The sequence below is a fragment of the Eurosta solidaginis genome, chromosome 5 (assembly GCF_040869045.1).
Source record: "Eurosta solidaginis isolate ZX-2024a chromosome 5, ASM4086904v1, whole genome shotgun sequence".
Lineage (NCBI taxonomy): Eukaryota > Metazoa > Arthropoda > Insecta > Diptera > Tephritidae > Eurosta > Eurosta solidaginis.
The window spans coordinates 180,318,588-180,335,601 of NC_090323.1; the positions used below are offsets into that span (position 1 = coordinate 180,318,588).

At 35.5% G+C, this 17,014-nt stretch overlaps 1 protein-coding gene across 5 annotated transcripts in view; it reads left to right on the plus strand.

Annotated features, from left to right (window-relative positions):
- The window catches only part of LOC137251613 (RYamide receptor-like), a 60,927-nt gene extending 44,171 nt beyond the window's left edge, over positions 1-16,756 (plus strand). For 4 of the 5 annotated variants that reach the window (XM_067786300.1, XM_067786298.1, XM_067786302.1 and 1 more), the window contains exons 7-8: positions 7,332-7,523; positions 15,099-16,756. In XM_067786300.1, the coding sequence (XP_067642401.1) occupies positions 7,332-7,523; positions 15,099-15,530 (624 nt within the window). In that variant the 3' untranslated portion in view covers positions 15,531-16,756. The remainder of the gene's footprint in view (positions 1-7,331; positions 7,524-15,098) is intronic. The other variant, XM_067786303.1, reaches the window with a different exon arrangement.
- The last annotated feature ends 258 nt before the right edge of the window (positions 16,757-17,014 follow it).

A 17,014-nucleotide genomic window follows, 5' to 3' on the forward strand; every position in this document is an offset into this window, starting at 1 on the left:
CGTGACTAGCTGTGCTCTGAATGCTTTACAGCACTCTACATTATTTTCAATTATTTCAATGTTGGCTTTAAAGTCAACATGACCATAGTAGTACAGGATTACATTCCATTTTTGAAATTGCAGCTTACATCGTTCTCTTGTCAAAAAAAACTTACATTAACCCTACATTCCAGCTTAAAACTGTGCATGATACAGCTAACTAGTACACTGCTCCAGGTGACTTGGAACTTGCATAGGAGGAAGTTATCGGGTAAGAATATGTAATAGACAAAAATGATGAAGATGAGAAGATTTATTTACAATAATACAAAGGAACCGACATTTTCCAGCCCTTTCCTTCAGCTTGAACTTCCAGAAGACTTTCTTAACTTAAATAGTTCCTCTCTATGAAGGAAGTCATAAAAGCAGGGGATTTATGCCTCCACGCTATGAACCCGTTCTATTTTACCATGGTGGTGAGTCATGTTTTCAGCAGAAATAGCAAGAAACGGTTTGGTCGGTTACCTTTAACATGTTCCTGGACTTTTGCATGTAGCCTAGCTCAGGGCAATCAATTTATATTGTGAACTCCGTCGCCATTCTCCTTTCTTCTTCTCTTTCTTCCTCTTCCTATTTTTAATTTTTCCTTTGCTCTCGTCTTCTTTTTTTTGTCATTTTCTTCTTTTTTCTTCTTCCTTTTGCTTATTTAAACCTTCGGGTTCGTTTTCTTTGTGTTCATTTTCTTGTTGTTGTTATTATTCTTCTTCTTCTTCATCTTCTCCTTCTTCCACTTCTTATTCTCCTCCTACTCCGTCTTTTTCTTCTTCCTCTTTCATAATCTTAAAGTTTCTTATTTTTTATAGATCTCCTTTCTCCACTGCTTTTTAATCTTTTTCTTCCTCTCCGTCGCTTTGTTTTTCTTTTTAATATAGCTTCTCCAATACAATTGTCAACCTCACCTACCCGTGGCGAATCCTGTTACTTTCACAGTCGAGGCTCTGTCGAGGGAGGGCGGTATGGCTTTGAACGTTTCATGTGGTCATACTAAATCGTCCCGAGGTGATCGGGCTGGTGCCTTAATGGTGCTTGTTACCGGGACGGACCCCATCTGCATCCGGCAAGGACCATCAACATCGATAACATTCCCCAAGGCCTTCGGGGAGTATCTTTATCGCTACAACAACAACAACAACATCTTCCTTCAATAATTTTACTATTTTTCTAATATCTCATTCATACCCTTCCTCTTCTTGTCGTTTTTCTTTTTTTACTGCTACCTTTTCCTGTTCTTATTTTACCTTTCTCTTGCCTTCTTATTTCTCTTCCTTATATTTTCTTTTTTCTTTTTATTTTTCCTATACTTTTTCTTCCTGTTATAAATTCTCTTTTTTTTCTTTCTCTTATATTTCTTTTTCTTATTTTTGCTTTGCTTTTTCTTTTTTGTTGCCTTTTTTCTACTCTCTTTTCTTCTCGGAAAAATATTCGGCAAGGGATCACCGTCATCGAGAGATTATTTACCAGCACCGAACTCAGAACATATAATGACTTTTGGCCCAAGTGATATTTTCTCGGTAAGAATGCCTGTCGTGAGAGGCGACTAACATGAATAGGATAGAATGTTCGAGGTGGTCTTCGTTCCCGATATGGTCGGCTTAATACCTTGATGGTGCTTATTTTCGGAACAAATTGGATTAAAAAGGCCACCATCATCGAAAAAACTACTTTACTTCTTCGGAAAGTGTCTACATGGCGGAAGAACGTGAGTAGGCTCGTAACCACATTCATATCACATCAATAAATTTCTTTGTCAAAACATGCTTGCTGAACTTCGTTACTGCAACCAAACTCCCGAATATTTCAAAAAAGAAAAGACATCAGTCTTATAAGGCAAGCGTGTGTGAATTTTGCATAGCTTCGATCTGGACACAATTAAATTTTAAATTGACATTTTTCTTTACCAAACAGCGACGTACCCAATGCAGTGCTTGTCTGTAAGCTGACTCCATATGATACAAAGCATAGCTTTTTGAAACTGCTTGTTTACTTAAAGTTCAATGGGGAGATTCTCATGGCAATTCTTTGATGGTTCGATTTGATTTCGATCAGGCAGAAGTGGGAACGCAACAAAAAAAACCAATCATCTCCATCTTAAACGCGAATATCTGCCATTATCACAGAGTCAAGAAATGTCGAATCACATTCGTGACTATTTCTCAGGAACCATTAAACAAACATAAGATCAAACTGGTTGGCCTCATACTTACTGAATTTGTGTGAAACGAACATTAGCTCTTTAAACCTTTAGCAATATTTTTTAACAAAACAGAATATTTTTACATAGAGATACATGTAGCTTTTCTCACCTTAGCGAGGATGTAACATACGTACAGTTCTTTTCTTATGACAGCAAATTTATTATCAAATTTAGCCTTAAATTATGATTCAATTATTAGAGGTTTGTTCTCCAATGATAACAGAGCTTTGACTCTCCCAAGTTGAAAAATGTGGACGGGTTACTTTTACGGAGTAGGGAAAACGGGGAGTAATTCCATCCCCTTCAGCGAGAATAGTGTTAACAAGTAAGGAAGGTTAAGTTCGGGTGTAACCGAACATTACATACTCAGTTGAGAGCTATGGTGACAACATAAGGGAAAATAACCATGTAGGAAAATGAACCGAGGGAAACCCTGGAATGTGTTTGTATGACATGTGTATCAAATTAAAGGCATTAAAGAGTATTTTATGAGGGAGTGGGCCATAGTTCTATAGGTAGACGCCATTTAGGGATATAGCCATAAAGGTGGATCAGGGTTGACTCTAGAATGCGTTTGTACGGTATGGGTATCAAATGAAAGGTATTAATGAGTATTTTAAAAGGGCGTGGACCTAAGTACTATAGATGGACGCCTTTTCGAGATATCGCCGTAAAGATGGACAAGGGGTGACTCTAGAATGCGTTTGTATGATATGGGTATCAAATGAAAGGTGTTAATGAGCATTTTAAAAGGGTGTAATCCTTAGTTCCATAGGTGGACGCCGTTTCGAGATATCGCCATAAAGGTGGACCAGGGGTGACCCTAGAATTTGTTTGCACAATATGGGCATCAAACGAAAGGTCTTAATGAGTATTTTAAAAGGGAGTGGGCCTTAGTTCTATAGGTGGACGCCGTTTCGAGATATCGCCATAAAGGTGGGCCAGGGGTGACTCTAGAATTCGTTTGTGCAATATGGGTATCAAACGAAAGGAGTTAATGAGTATTTTAAGAGGGAGTGGGCCTTAGTTCTACAGGTGGACGCATTTTCGAGGTATCGCAATAAAGGTGGACCAGGGGTGACTCTAGACTTTGTTTGTACGATATGGGTATCAAATGAAAAGTGTTAATGAGTATTTTTAAAAGGGAGTGGGCCTTCGTTTTATAGGTGTTCACCTTTTCGAGATATCGCCATAAAGGTGGACCAGGGGTGACTTTAGAATTTGTTTGTACGATATGGGTATCAAATGAAAGGTGTTAATGATTATTTTAAAAGGGCGTGGGGCTTAGTTCTATAGGTGGACCCCTTTTCGAGATATCGCCATAAAGGTGGACCAGGGGAGACTCTAGAATTCGTTTGTGCAATATGGGTATCAAACGAAAGGAGTTAATGAGTATTTTAAGAGGGAGTGGGCCTTAGTTCTATAGGTGGACGCCTTTTCGAGATATCGCCATAAAGATGGACCAGGTGTGACTCTAGAATGCGTTTGTACGATACGGGTAACAAATGAAAGGTGTTAATGAGTATTTTAAAAGGGAGTAATCCTTAATTCCATAGGTGGACGCCGTTTCGAGATATCGCCATAAAGGTGGACCAGGGGTTACCCTAGAATTCGTTTGTGCAATATGGGTATCAAACGAAAGGAGTTAATGAGTATTTTAAGAGGGAGTGGGCCTTTCTGGACCAGGGGTGACTCTAGACTTTGTTTGTACGATATGGGTATCAAATTAAAGGTATTAATGAGAGTGTTAAAAGGGAGTGGTGGTAGTTGTATATGTGAAGGCGTTTTCCAGATATCGACCAAAATGTGGACCAGGGTGACTCAGAACATCATCTGTTGGATACCGCTAATTTATTTATATATGTAATATCTGCCAAGATTTTAAGGGTTTTTTATTTCGCCCTGCAGAACTTTTTCATTTTCTTCTACTTAATATGGTAGGTGTCACAACCATTTTATAAAGTTTTTTCTAAAGTTATATTTCGCGTCAATAAAACAATCTAATTACCTTACCATATTTCATCCCTTTTTTCGTATTTGGTATAGAATTATGGCATTTTTTTCATTTTTCGTAATTTTCGATATGGAAAAAGTGGGCGTGGTCATAGTCGGATTTCGTTCATTTTTCATACCAAGATAAAGTGAGTTCAGATAAGTACGTGAACTGAGTTTAGTAAAGATATATCGATTTTTGCTCAAGTTATCGTGTTAACGGCCATGCGGAAGGACAGACGGACGACTGCGTATAAAACTGGGCGTGGCATCTACCGATTTCGCCCATTTTCACAGAAAACAGTTAACGCCATAAAATCTATGCTACTACCAAATTTCAAAAGGATTGATTAATTTTTGTTCGACTTATGGCGTTAAAAGTATCCTAGACAAATTAAATTAAAAAGGGCGGAGCCACGCCCATTTTTAAATTTTCTTTTATTTTTGTATTTTGTTGCACCATATCATTACTGGAGTTGAATCTTGACATAATTTACTTATATACTGTAAAGATATTAAATTTTTTGTTAAAATTTTACTTTTAAAAAAAATTTTTTTTTAAAGTGGGCGTGGTCCTTCTCCGATTTTACTAATTTTTATTAAGCGTACATATAGTAATAAGAGTAACGTTCCTGCCAAATTTCATCATGATATCTTCAACGACTGCCAAATTACAGCTTGCAAAATTTTAAATTACCTTCTTTTAAAAGTGGGCGGTGCCACGCCCATTGTCCAAAATTTTACTACTTTTCTATTCGCGTTATAAGTTCAACTCATCTACCAAGTTTCGTCGCTTTATCGGTCTTTTGTAATGAATTATCGCACTTTTTCTGTTTTTCGAAATTTTCGATATCGAAAAAGTGGGCGTGGTTATAGTCTGATATCGTTCACTTTAAATAGCGATCTGAGATGAGTGCTCAGGAACCTACATACCAAATTTCATCAAGATACCTCAAAATTTACTCAAGTTATCGTGTTAACGGACGGACGGACGGACATGGCTCAATCAAATTTTTTTTCGATCCTGATTATTTTGATATATGGAAGTCTATATCTATCTCGATTCCTTTATATATGTACAACCAACCGTTATCCAATCAAACTTAATATACTCTGTGAGCTCTGCTCAACTGAGTATAAAAAGTACCTTTAGTAGTATATTAGTAGATATAATAAATTTGTAAATGCCAACAGGTTTTGGGGGAAATAATTCATTTCAGTGAAAACTCATCGGCCTTGCAGATGCCGTTCGGAGTCGGCATAAAACAAGTAGGTTCAGTCCCGCCAATTTGTAGGAAAAATTAAAAGGAGCACGACGCAAATTGGAAAGGAAGCCCGGTCTTAAATCTCTTCGGAGGTTATCGCACCTTTCATTTATTTATATTTAATTAATTTTCTACTAAATATTTCGTGAATTTATGAAGAGTTATTTTGGTTTCGTCATTCTTTCAGAATTTGTTTGAAGAATGAAGTACGTTAGAATTTTATTCAAAAATAGATTATCTCAAAATTTGTTTCAAAAACTCCCTATCTGAGCATAAGTTCAATGCATTTTGACATAAGAGGGAGTTAATGAAAAGCATTCTGAGATAAGGCGTTCTTCAATATAATTCTCACATAGGGAGTTTTTGTGACAAACCATCAAATAGGACATTTTTGAAAAATATTTTGAGATAGGACAATTTTGTACAGGAAGCCGACGTGGGGTGATATTCTACTCAGAAGCCGCATTGAACTGACAAAAAAATAAAAGAAAATGGCTTATTGTTTTAGAACTTTATAATCCGCCCTCGACTTTGACAGAAGAGTTAAGCTTTTTTGCGGTGTAGGGGACACAGGGTGTATTCACCTTTTTATTCTGAAATTTCGGAAAGCTATTTTCCGTTAATAGATAAACCGTTGATTTAGAATGTTCGGAATACGTCCCATTGATACTACCTCACGAGGTCCGAATATATCTAATAAGTATATACATAATCAGGCCTGTTCTGAAACGAGGCTGATTCCGAGTCGATTTCTTTTTGGTGTTCTCAATTCCGATTGAAACAAATCCATTCGATGTCGATTTCGAATCGTTTTCATTTGGAGTCGATAATGAAACGAAACAGCTGTTTTTATTTATTTTGGTTTTAGTTAAATTAAAATTGCGCAAAAATTTGAAAAAATGCCAGCACCAATGGTTTTCGGAAATGCAGACGCAAGCAGGCGTGCAATTGTGCATAAAAATCGCAAAAATCGATCGATCGAAATTGAGAACACGTCGGTTTTCTTTCGACCAGAATCGCTTTGTTTAGCTTGGAAAATTGTTGATAGGAATTTTCAAATTAAGATTTGTTATATTAAATAAACAAATAGTCCAGCAAAAAGTTGTTATAAATCATCCAAATAAAATGAACAATTTAATAAAACGTATTGTGGGAAAAATAATGTAATTATCTGGGCTTATTAGGCTAATTAATTTCGATTCCGTCTGCTCAGAGCCAAAACTTTTCAAATCGACCAAATCTAGTCGGAATCGATATTCAGAACGCCAATCCATTTCGATTCCGAATAAGTTGGTCGCAATCGAAATCCAGAACAGGCCCGAATATTCCAAATATAAACCGATTCTCCAAATTCTTAAATGGAGACGAATGTTCTGAACATACGGAATGAATAAGTTAACATGCTCAATGAATACATAAAAGTCGAGTTTTTGACGTTGAACGATGAATTTTGAATTGGTTTGGGTTTCGCATGTTCATAGGTTTAGGATAATGCAGGATTCCTTGCGTACTTTTCATAAAATTACCGATTTTCAGCCACACTAATAGATCATGGCATAGTTAATAAATTCATCACAAAATTTAAAAAAATGCTCTAAGGAGTTATGCAGTTCAGTACTTATAGGGTATTTATAAACTGATTGCTTCCTATTTGTACTACTACTATTTTTCGAAAAATCGCAGAGAAACAACACAGTTAATGAATGTCAATTCGATTTGGGAGTGAAATGGCTGCAATTGTCAAAAAATGTGTCAGCCGAGCAAATCTCTTTTGATTGAATCATGGTCTAAAATTATTTTTTTGATTTCAGTTGCATTTTCTTTTTAATTGATTTTGACAGGTAATCAAAATGCTTATTATTGTTGTGGTCGTATTTGGTTTCTGCTGGTTACCTTTGCAGTTATATAATATTTTATATGTAACATTTCCAGAAATTAATGAATATCATTTCATAAATATTATATGGTTTAGCTGTGATTGGTTAGCTATGAGTAATAGCTGTTATAATCCATTCATTTACGGCATTTACAATGTAAGTAGAAAAATCGATGTATTAAGCTTCAATTACAGATGTATAAAAAATAAATAAGTATATTTAAATTTATATACAGAATTGTGTACATGTTTTTTGTAATAACAGAGAACATTCGTTTTGTTTTTCCATCAATTTTCCTGTGTACTTTTTTAAAACGGATATAAGTCTCTTATTTTGCTTAAAACCTATTTATCACTTTATAAACAGAACGTTGTATCATGTTGGTGTTATAAAAATGAAGTCAGGTTTTGGAATGTCATTTTGAATTTTATAAAATTGAACAACTACGTTACAAGTTTTGAGGGATCAGCCCTGTTTAGCTGGATCATCCGCTTTTTCATTTCCATCTATTCTCATTGTTTCAAGAACCCAATATAGATGTTAGTTTCTGTATACACTGAACCGATACGTACACGGTATTGTCACGTCTGTAATTTCAATGCCCTTGCACAATACTTTTACCTCTATCGTTGCTCTAGGAGACCCATCGAAGGTTAGGTACGGAATTATGTAGTATGTTCGTCCAATATTTGATGATGCTTTACTATTATGGCCGTATGATCTGCGCACAAGGTGTCCCAATGCATTGCAAAAAATGATAATAATATGTAAGTGGTACCAAAAATGTCCTGAAATTATACCGAAAGCACTCCCAGGATACAATTAAAAATTTTACTACGTGCTCCTTTTATTTTTTTCTATAAATTGGGGGACTTGTTTAATGCCGACACCGGGCTGCATCTTCAAAGCAGATGAGTTTTCACTGAAACGCTTTTCATGGCAGGAATACATTCGTAGCGCTTGCCAAACACTCGTGAGGGGTGACCCCGCTTAGAAAAATATTCTTCTAATTGAAAAAACTAGTTTTCTAAAATGTTCATGTAGCTTTACCTGGGACGCGAATCCAGGACCTTTAAAACCAATCCCAATATATTCTCAACATAACAATCACGAAATGTTCAATAAATAGTTTCATGTTCAAGAAAGAAATAGGAGCTTGAAAAGATTATTCTTAAGGAAATAATTTAAATATATAATTGTTAGCGAAAATGCTCCGAAATCATGCCGAAAATACTACGACAACATGTGCTCGCAACAGTCGCAATATGTTCCCAACATCACGGTCATCAAATGATCATTAAATTGTTCCAAAATCAATCCCAGAATTATTTTGTAATAGTCCCGAATCGAACGCGAAAATAATTCTAAATTCTTTCTAAATATGCTGAAATTATTAACAAAAGATCGTGCTACAATCTCAAAATAGTCTTGAAATATCTCGTGTTAACTCAAAATAATTCCGAATAAAATGAATCGGATTTTGAAATATTTTTGTGAATTTTATAAAATGTAAATAGACAATCTTGTATACTAATATAGGAGAGCTAGAAAAAGTGGAATCCTGAAAGTAATAATCAAAATATAAAAATGGTATCGAAAATATTTCCAAATTATGTCGAAAAATTTCCGAAATATAGTCCAAACACTCCCAATATGCTCCCCACGTAATGGCTGTGAAATGGTCAACAAATAGTTCCGAAAATAATTCGTAAATCATTCTGAAATAGTGCCAAACTGATCCCGAAAACAATACCAAATTATTATCAAATATTCTGAAACTATTTTTAAATATCTTGAAACAATCACAAAATTGTTGTGAATGATTTCGTGTTAACAAACAAAAATCATAAAAAAGTCCCTAAATGGTACAGGAGTAATCCCGAAAAAGCTTCGCAATAATTAAAAAAAATACCACTAAGGCTTTAACGAAACTAATTACTACAACAATCCCGAAAGGAACTTCTCCAAACGAAACACGGAAACGATCACAAGTTCATGTTTGTCCCACCTATAATTCTTTAATTTTGGCAGACATTTGATATTTCCTGTGACACCCCTATAGCGGTGACTAATACTTTTTTTAATACAAAGAAGTAAGGAAGGCTAAGTTCGGGTGTAACCGAACATAACATACTCAGTTGAGAGCTATGGAGACAAAATAAGGAAAATCACCATGTAGGAAAATGAACCTAGGGTAACCCTGGAACGTGGTTGTATGACATGTGTATCAAATGGAAGGTATTAAAGAGTATTTTAAGAGAGAGTAGGCCATAGTTCTATGGATGGACGCCATTTAGGGATATCGCCATAAAGGTGGACCAGGGCTGACTCTAGAATTTGTTTGTACGATAGGGTATCAAATGAAAGGTGTTACTGAGCATTTTTAGAGGGAGTGGGCCTTAGGTGTATCGGTGGACGCCTTTTCGAGATATCGCCATTAAGGTGGACCAGGGGTGACTCTGGAATGTGTTTGTACGATATGGGTATGAAATGAATGGTGGTAATGATTATTTTAAAAGGGAATGGGCTTTAGTTCTATAGGTGAACGCCTTTTCGAGAAATCGCCATAAAGGTGGACCAGGGTGACTCTAGAATATGTTTGTACGATATGGGTATCAAATGAAAGCTGTTAATGAGTATTTTGAAAAGGAGTGATCCTTAGTTCCATAGGTGGACGCCGTTTCGAGATATCGCCATAAAGGTGGACCAGGGGTGTCTCTAGAATGTGTTTGTACGATATGGGAATCAAATGAAAGGTGTTACTGAGCATTTTAAGAGGGAGTGGGCATTAGGTCTATAGGTGGACGCCTTTTCGAGATATCGCCATTAGGGTGGGCCAGGGGTGACTCTAGAATGTGTTTGTACGGTATGGGTATCAAATGAAAGGTGGTAATGAGTATTTTAAAAGGGAGTAATCCTTATTTCTATAGATGGACGCCTTTTCGAGATATCGCCATAAAGGTGGACCAAGGGTGACTCTAGAATGTTTGTACGATATGGGTATCAAACGAAAGGTGTTACTGAGCATTTTAAGAGGGAGTGGGCATTAGGTCTATAGGTGGATCCCTTTTCGAGATATCGCCATTAGGGCGGGCCAGGGGTGACTCTAGAATGTTTGTACGATATGGGTATCAAACGAAAGGTGTTACTGAGCATTTTAAGAGGGAGTGTGCATTAGGTCTATAGGTGGACGCCTTTTCGAGATATCGCCATTAGGGTGGGCCAGGGGTGACTCTAGAATGTTTGTACGATATGGGTATCAAACGAAAGGTGTTACTGAGCATTTTAAGAGGGAGTGGACATTAGGTATATAGGTAGACGCCTTTTCGAGATATCGCCATTAGGGTGGGCCAGGGGTGACTCTAGAATGTGTTTGTACGATATGGATATCAAATTAAAGGTATTAATGAGGGTTTTAAAAGCGAGTGGCCCTTAGATGTATATGTGAAGGCGTTCTCGCGATATCGACCACAATGTGGACCAGGTGATCCAGAAAATCATCTGTCGGGTACTGCTAATTTATTTATATATGCAATACCACTAACAGTATTCCTGCCAAGATTCCAAGGGCTGTTGATTTCGCCTTGTAGAACTTTTTCATTTTCTTCTACTTAATATGGTAGGTGTCACACCCATTTTACAAAGTTTTTTCCAAAGTTGTATTTGGCGTCAATAAACCAATCCAGTTACCATGTTTCATCCCTTTTTTCGTATTTGGTATAGAATTATGGCATTTTTTTTTCATTTGTCGTAATTTTCGATATCGATAAAGTGGGCGTGGTTATGGTCGGATTTCGGCCATTTTTTATACCAAGATAAAGTGAGTTCAGATAAGTACGTGGGCTAAGTTTAGTAAAGATATATCGGTTTTTGCTCAAGTTATTGTGTTAACGGCCGAGCGGAAGGACAGACGGTGGACTGTGTATAAAAACTGGGCGTGGCTTGCACCGATTTCGCCCGTTTTCACAGAGAACAGTTACCGTCATAGAGTCTATGCCCCTACCAAATTTGAGAAGGATTGGTAAATTTTTGTTCGACTTTTGGCATTAAAAGTATTCTAGACAAACTAAATGAAAATGGGTGGAGCCACGCCCATTTTGAAATTTTCTTTTATTTTTGTATTTTGTTGCATCATGTCATTACTGGAGTTAAATTTTGACTTAATTTACTTATATACAGTAAAGATATTAAATTTTTTGTTAAAATTTGGATTTTAAATTTTTTTTTAAAAAACTGGGCGTGTTCTTCATCCAATTTTGCTAATTTTTATTTAGCACATATATAGTAATAGTAGTAACGTTCCTGCCAAACTTCATCATGATATCTTCAACGACTGCCAAATTATAGCTTGCAAAACTTTTAAATTACCTTCTTGTAAAAGTGGGCGGTGCCACGCCCATTGTCCAAAATCTTACTAATTTTCCATTCTGTGTCATAACGTCAACCCATCTATCAAGTTTCATCGCTTTATCGGCCTTTGGCAATGAATTATCGCATTTTTTCGGTTTTTCGAAATTTTCGATATCGAAAAAGTGGGCGTGGTTATATTCCGATATCGGTCATTTTAAATAGCGATCTGAGATGAGTGCCCAGGAATCTACGTACCAAATTTCATCAAGATACCTCGAAATTTACCCAAGTTATCGTGTTAACGGACAGACGGACGGACATGGCTCAATCAAATTTTTTTTCGATACTGATGATTTTGATATATGGAAGTCTATATCTATCTCGATTCCTTTATACCTGTACAACCAACCGTTATCCAATCAAAAATAATATACTCTGTGAGCTCTGCTCAACTGAGTATAAAAATGGTAACCTTTAAAATAATTCTTTCGATGTTACAGATATATCATCGATTTTATATAGGCTCATTCCATTTCAAGACACTCGGTCCGCGCAGGTAATGATTTTTGATTTCGATCAAATTTTAGTATGTTGTTCTTTGGTCAAAATAATGAAACACGTGTTTTTTTTTTTGCCTCAAACAAAATTTTTTTTTCGGATTTATCGGTAATTGATTTCGATAAAATGCAATCGATATTTTATTCACCTATTTTTTCAACTGTCAATAACCTTGTCAAAAATTAACCGATTCTCTTGATTTTTTCTTTGAAATGTTCGTTATTGCTTTTACTTTTATATAAATTTATAAACAATAGCATATCGAGCCTATAGTAGAGTTGAATTGGTGTCTGTTTTATAAAAAACCGATGAGTCGTCGATAACAAATCGATAACATGTCGATAACAAAATAGTCACACCTCCATAAAAAAACATAACTTTCTCCTATAAATTCAATAAGTTCTTGACGAACAATCCATTTCTCTCTGCAACCAATCGTTAACTTTTCACTATCAAGCGGCCGCCGTGATGTGATGGTAGCGTGCTCCGCCTACGACACCGAGGGTCCTGGGCTCAAATCCCGGGCAAAGTAATTAAATTAAGAAAAAGTTTTTCAATTAGAAAATATTATCGATTTTTTTGTTAATATATCGATAACTTTTCGGGAGTAATTGGATATCTTTTCGATAAAACATCGATCACTTTTTGATAACAAACTGATACATTTCTTATATCAAATCGATAACTTTTCTTTTATAAAATAAATTTGGAAAAATTATAAAAAACGTGACACCAGGATCGACAAGGTGACAGCTGTTTCGACAATACTTTGTTAACCTCTTCAAAGTTTTTTCTCCCGGGAGTGAGATGTAACCTACTCACTCATCTAAAGGGTTGCCTTTGTTGTTGTAAAAAACTCTTTCATCCAAAGCTATATTTTTGTTGCTGTGCAACTTTTCCTAATAGCTTTTTTCGCTTTGGACAATACATACTTTTGTAAGTTTGCTTGTACCAAAACTATGCTTTGCTGTTGGCAAGTTCGGTTTATGAGCTTGTTTTAGAGTGTTCTCTATATAGAAATACACAGATTTGACCAATTAATGTTTATTTGTATTATCATACTTTCAAAGAAATAAAAGGTACTTGCCGCTTAGTAATAAAAAAACACAATAACTTTTCGATAAAATATGGATAATAATAACTCCACTGTAACTAGCGCGGTTTGAGAGATAAGCTTTCTTGTGGACTGTGCTGAGAAGCTTAAATTCCACGCTGGAGGCCTGCAACCCATCCGACCATATATTGCATAGGAGGTGCTGCCTGCTATTTACCAATTCTTCCCTTCGGTATTTACATAGCTCATTGGTTAACCCGATATTCTCTGCCGCCTTGTGATTTTTCAACTGGGATATTTTTTTTCTTATTTCGTCAAAATCGGGTGGCGGAACGTGTTTTCTATCATCGGCAACTAGAGTATCGGGTCGCGTTGATGAGAAGTGTTCCGCAGAATCTGTACGTCACTTATCAAGTCGCCATTATAATTTCTGCAGGAAACAATCCCTGTTTAGGAAGTTTATTTTCTGGTAGAGCTTTCGGGCATAATTTTTTTTGATGCGGCATCTAAGACTCCTCGCACTTACGCCGCCCCATGGAACTCACGTTTTTTTTTTCTTCTAAATAGGCATTTCTTCTTTTATATTTGGCTGAGCAGAGCTCACAGACTATATTCATTTTGTTAGCAAAACGGTACCCCCTAACGTCATAAACTAATCGATATAGATATAGACTTCTATATATCAAAATGATTTGGACGAAAAAATAAATTCATTTAGCTAATTCCGTCCGTCCGTCTGTCCTTAAACACGATAACTTGAGTAAATTTTGAAGTATCTTGATGAAATTTGGTATGTAGGTTCCTGGGCACTAATCTCAGATCTTCGTTTAAAATGAACGAAATCGGACTATAACCACGCCCACTTTTTCGATATCGAAAAATCGAAAAAGTGCGAAAATTCATTACCAAAGACGGATAAGCGATAAAACTTGGTAGGTGGGTTGCCCTTATGACGCAGAATGGAAAACTAATAAAATTTTGGACAATGGGCATGGCACCGGCCACTTTTGAAAGAAGGTAAAATACCTTTTGTTTGCAAGCTGTAATTTGGTAGCTGAGTATGCAATGTTCGGTTACACCCGAACTTAGCCTTCCTTACTTGTTTCATCTCACGAAAACACTCCAAGTTATTCGTGGTATCAGTTGTGCGAAACAGGTATAGCTGGCGTAACTTGTTACGAAATGGCCAAAATCGCTTAGACCATCGCCCTATATTGTCTTAAAGGACCGAATGATGAACATGGCCCAATCAAAATCCTTTTCGATACTGATAGCTTTGAACCAAGCAAGGCTAAATTTATCTTGATCTCCTCACACCATTACAAACAACCGTTATCCCATTAAATTGCAATCCCTTGTTTACAAGTACACGCTGGGAAAATATCACTACATGGCATAAAATCAAATAAAGGGTAAATATGACATGAAATGACAGCCACATAAATTTTTTTTCACGCTGCCCCTCCCCTTTCTGCCACACAACTAAATATATCAATTCACAAAATTTTAGGATATATGGAAATGACAAAGGCCTTTGTTCCGCATTTAATATATTTAAATTTAATGTGAATTTCTGTGTATCCGCCCATCCTCAAATCAATAACACAATGAAAAACAAACACGATGCTCTCACGTACAATCATAACATAACACATATGATGTACATGCGTCTATAATACAATTGTTAGCTTGAAACCATCAATATATAATCGAAATGCTATATTTACCTACCCACATGCATAATTTATTATTTCTATTTCCCTTTGCAGGAAAAATTCAAACGAGAATTCAATAAACGTTTTGCATTTTGCTTTTGTAAAACTCATACGCTACTCGATGCTACAGAACGTACATTTTCTATGCATACACGCGTCAGTTCGATACGTTCCAGTAGTGGTCCCAATTCATCTATACGTATACGTAATAATAATTTTAATAACTCTACATGTGGAGTGGTTTCTTGTGGTGAGGCGATAGCAATGAAAGCTGTTTGTATAACAAATACAATTCCGAATGCAAATAGCACACAAAACACCAACAATCAATATAATGCTGTGACCACTACAAATAGTAGTAGCCGGTTTAAAAATGCTAAGGTCAATTTAAGTTCAATGGCATTCAATTCCCAAAAACAAAGTCGTTTAAGCAACAAAAATAACAACAGCAACAAAACTCAACCAAACAGTATTACAGATGATTAAGGCGAAAAAAGTGGTCCATGGATTTACACATACCATTAGTTGAAGGGGGGTGTGCCCATAAATATTTAGAATATAATTCTATAAATGAATGCGAACGAAGCAAAAGATTTGCTTGTTTGCAACAGTAAAGTTTTTTTAATCTGGGATTTTATTGTTAAATAAAACTAAAAATCTATTTAAGCTGCTAAAACAATATTTTCTATGAAGAACAATTTCAAACTAAAAATTCTATATTAATTTGATGTTAGCTTAGATGCCTTAAAGGCATATAGAATTAACAATGCTAGTAATAGACGAGCATATTTTCGATACCCTTTTGGAGGGTATTTAGTACATATTGCATTATGCGCTGTAATTCGTTCTAGGTAAATCAATACAACATTTTTTTTCTTCATAAAAAAATCTAAAAAATATATCTCTCTACGGGTGACGCGCAATTTTCACAAAAATTTACAATCAACTTTGCATTCTCACTTTGAACTAGGTATTTATGTAAGTGCCAGAGTTTTAATGAAGTACTTCAATCACTTTCAGTAACTTGATACACCAACGAAAGAGATAAGCAAATATTTTAAATATCTCTCTCTAAACTCTATGTTGAGATATGAAAAAGAAACACAACACCTGTCATAAGTTTAAAAAGGAGTGTGAGCCAGTATATCCATTAGGGTGAGACAATTTGAAAAAAAATAAAATAAAATTGTTTCGATGTGTAAACAGCTTTGCTCACGGTACAAGGGGATCCATACTGTAAACATAAGATAAATATAAGCGTAGTATTTGAAAGTGGTATAGCACATGAGGAAATATATAATGTAAGCGTAGTCGTAGTAAGTGGTATTGGTATGCTGTATGGGGCAATACATATTAACACGTAATGCGAGATCAATGATACAGAACGAGAAGATGAAGAAAAAGAAGAAGAAGAAGGGGAAGAAAATGGGCAGTGTAATAACAACATAGATAATAATGTAGATGATAAACTCAAAAAAATGTATCGCTATCATTTTAATACACGATGTGCAAAAATGAAACTATAAACGGTATCATTTTCGTGGTATCAATGCAACGATAAATATTATAAAAAGTATAATTAAAAGTGTCAAGTATGTATCTTGACTATTGATTTGCTCATGGAAAATATTTGTTTCGCCCTTAAAATGTATCAAAATGATAACTGTATAAATTTCCTAGTTTCATTATGATAACATTTAACACTAGATTGATTATAAAACGCATTACATTTGTATGTAGTTTATTAACTTGACAAATACAAGTATCAAACTAATATTTCGAAAATGTCAATAACACAAGATCATTGATGACGAAAAAAGATAAGCAAAAATTGCATCGCCTTGATGATAACTTTTTTTTTTGAGTGTAGTTATGATACTTATGGTTATTGTCGCAAGTACGGGATCTCATACCTTTCATGAATGGAGCTAAGCAATAATCTTATACCATTCGTAATATCCGAATAATCG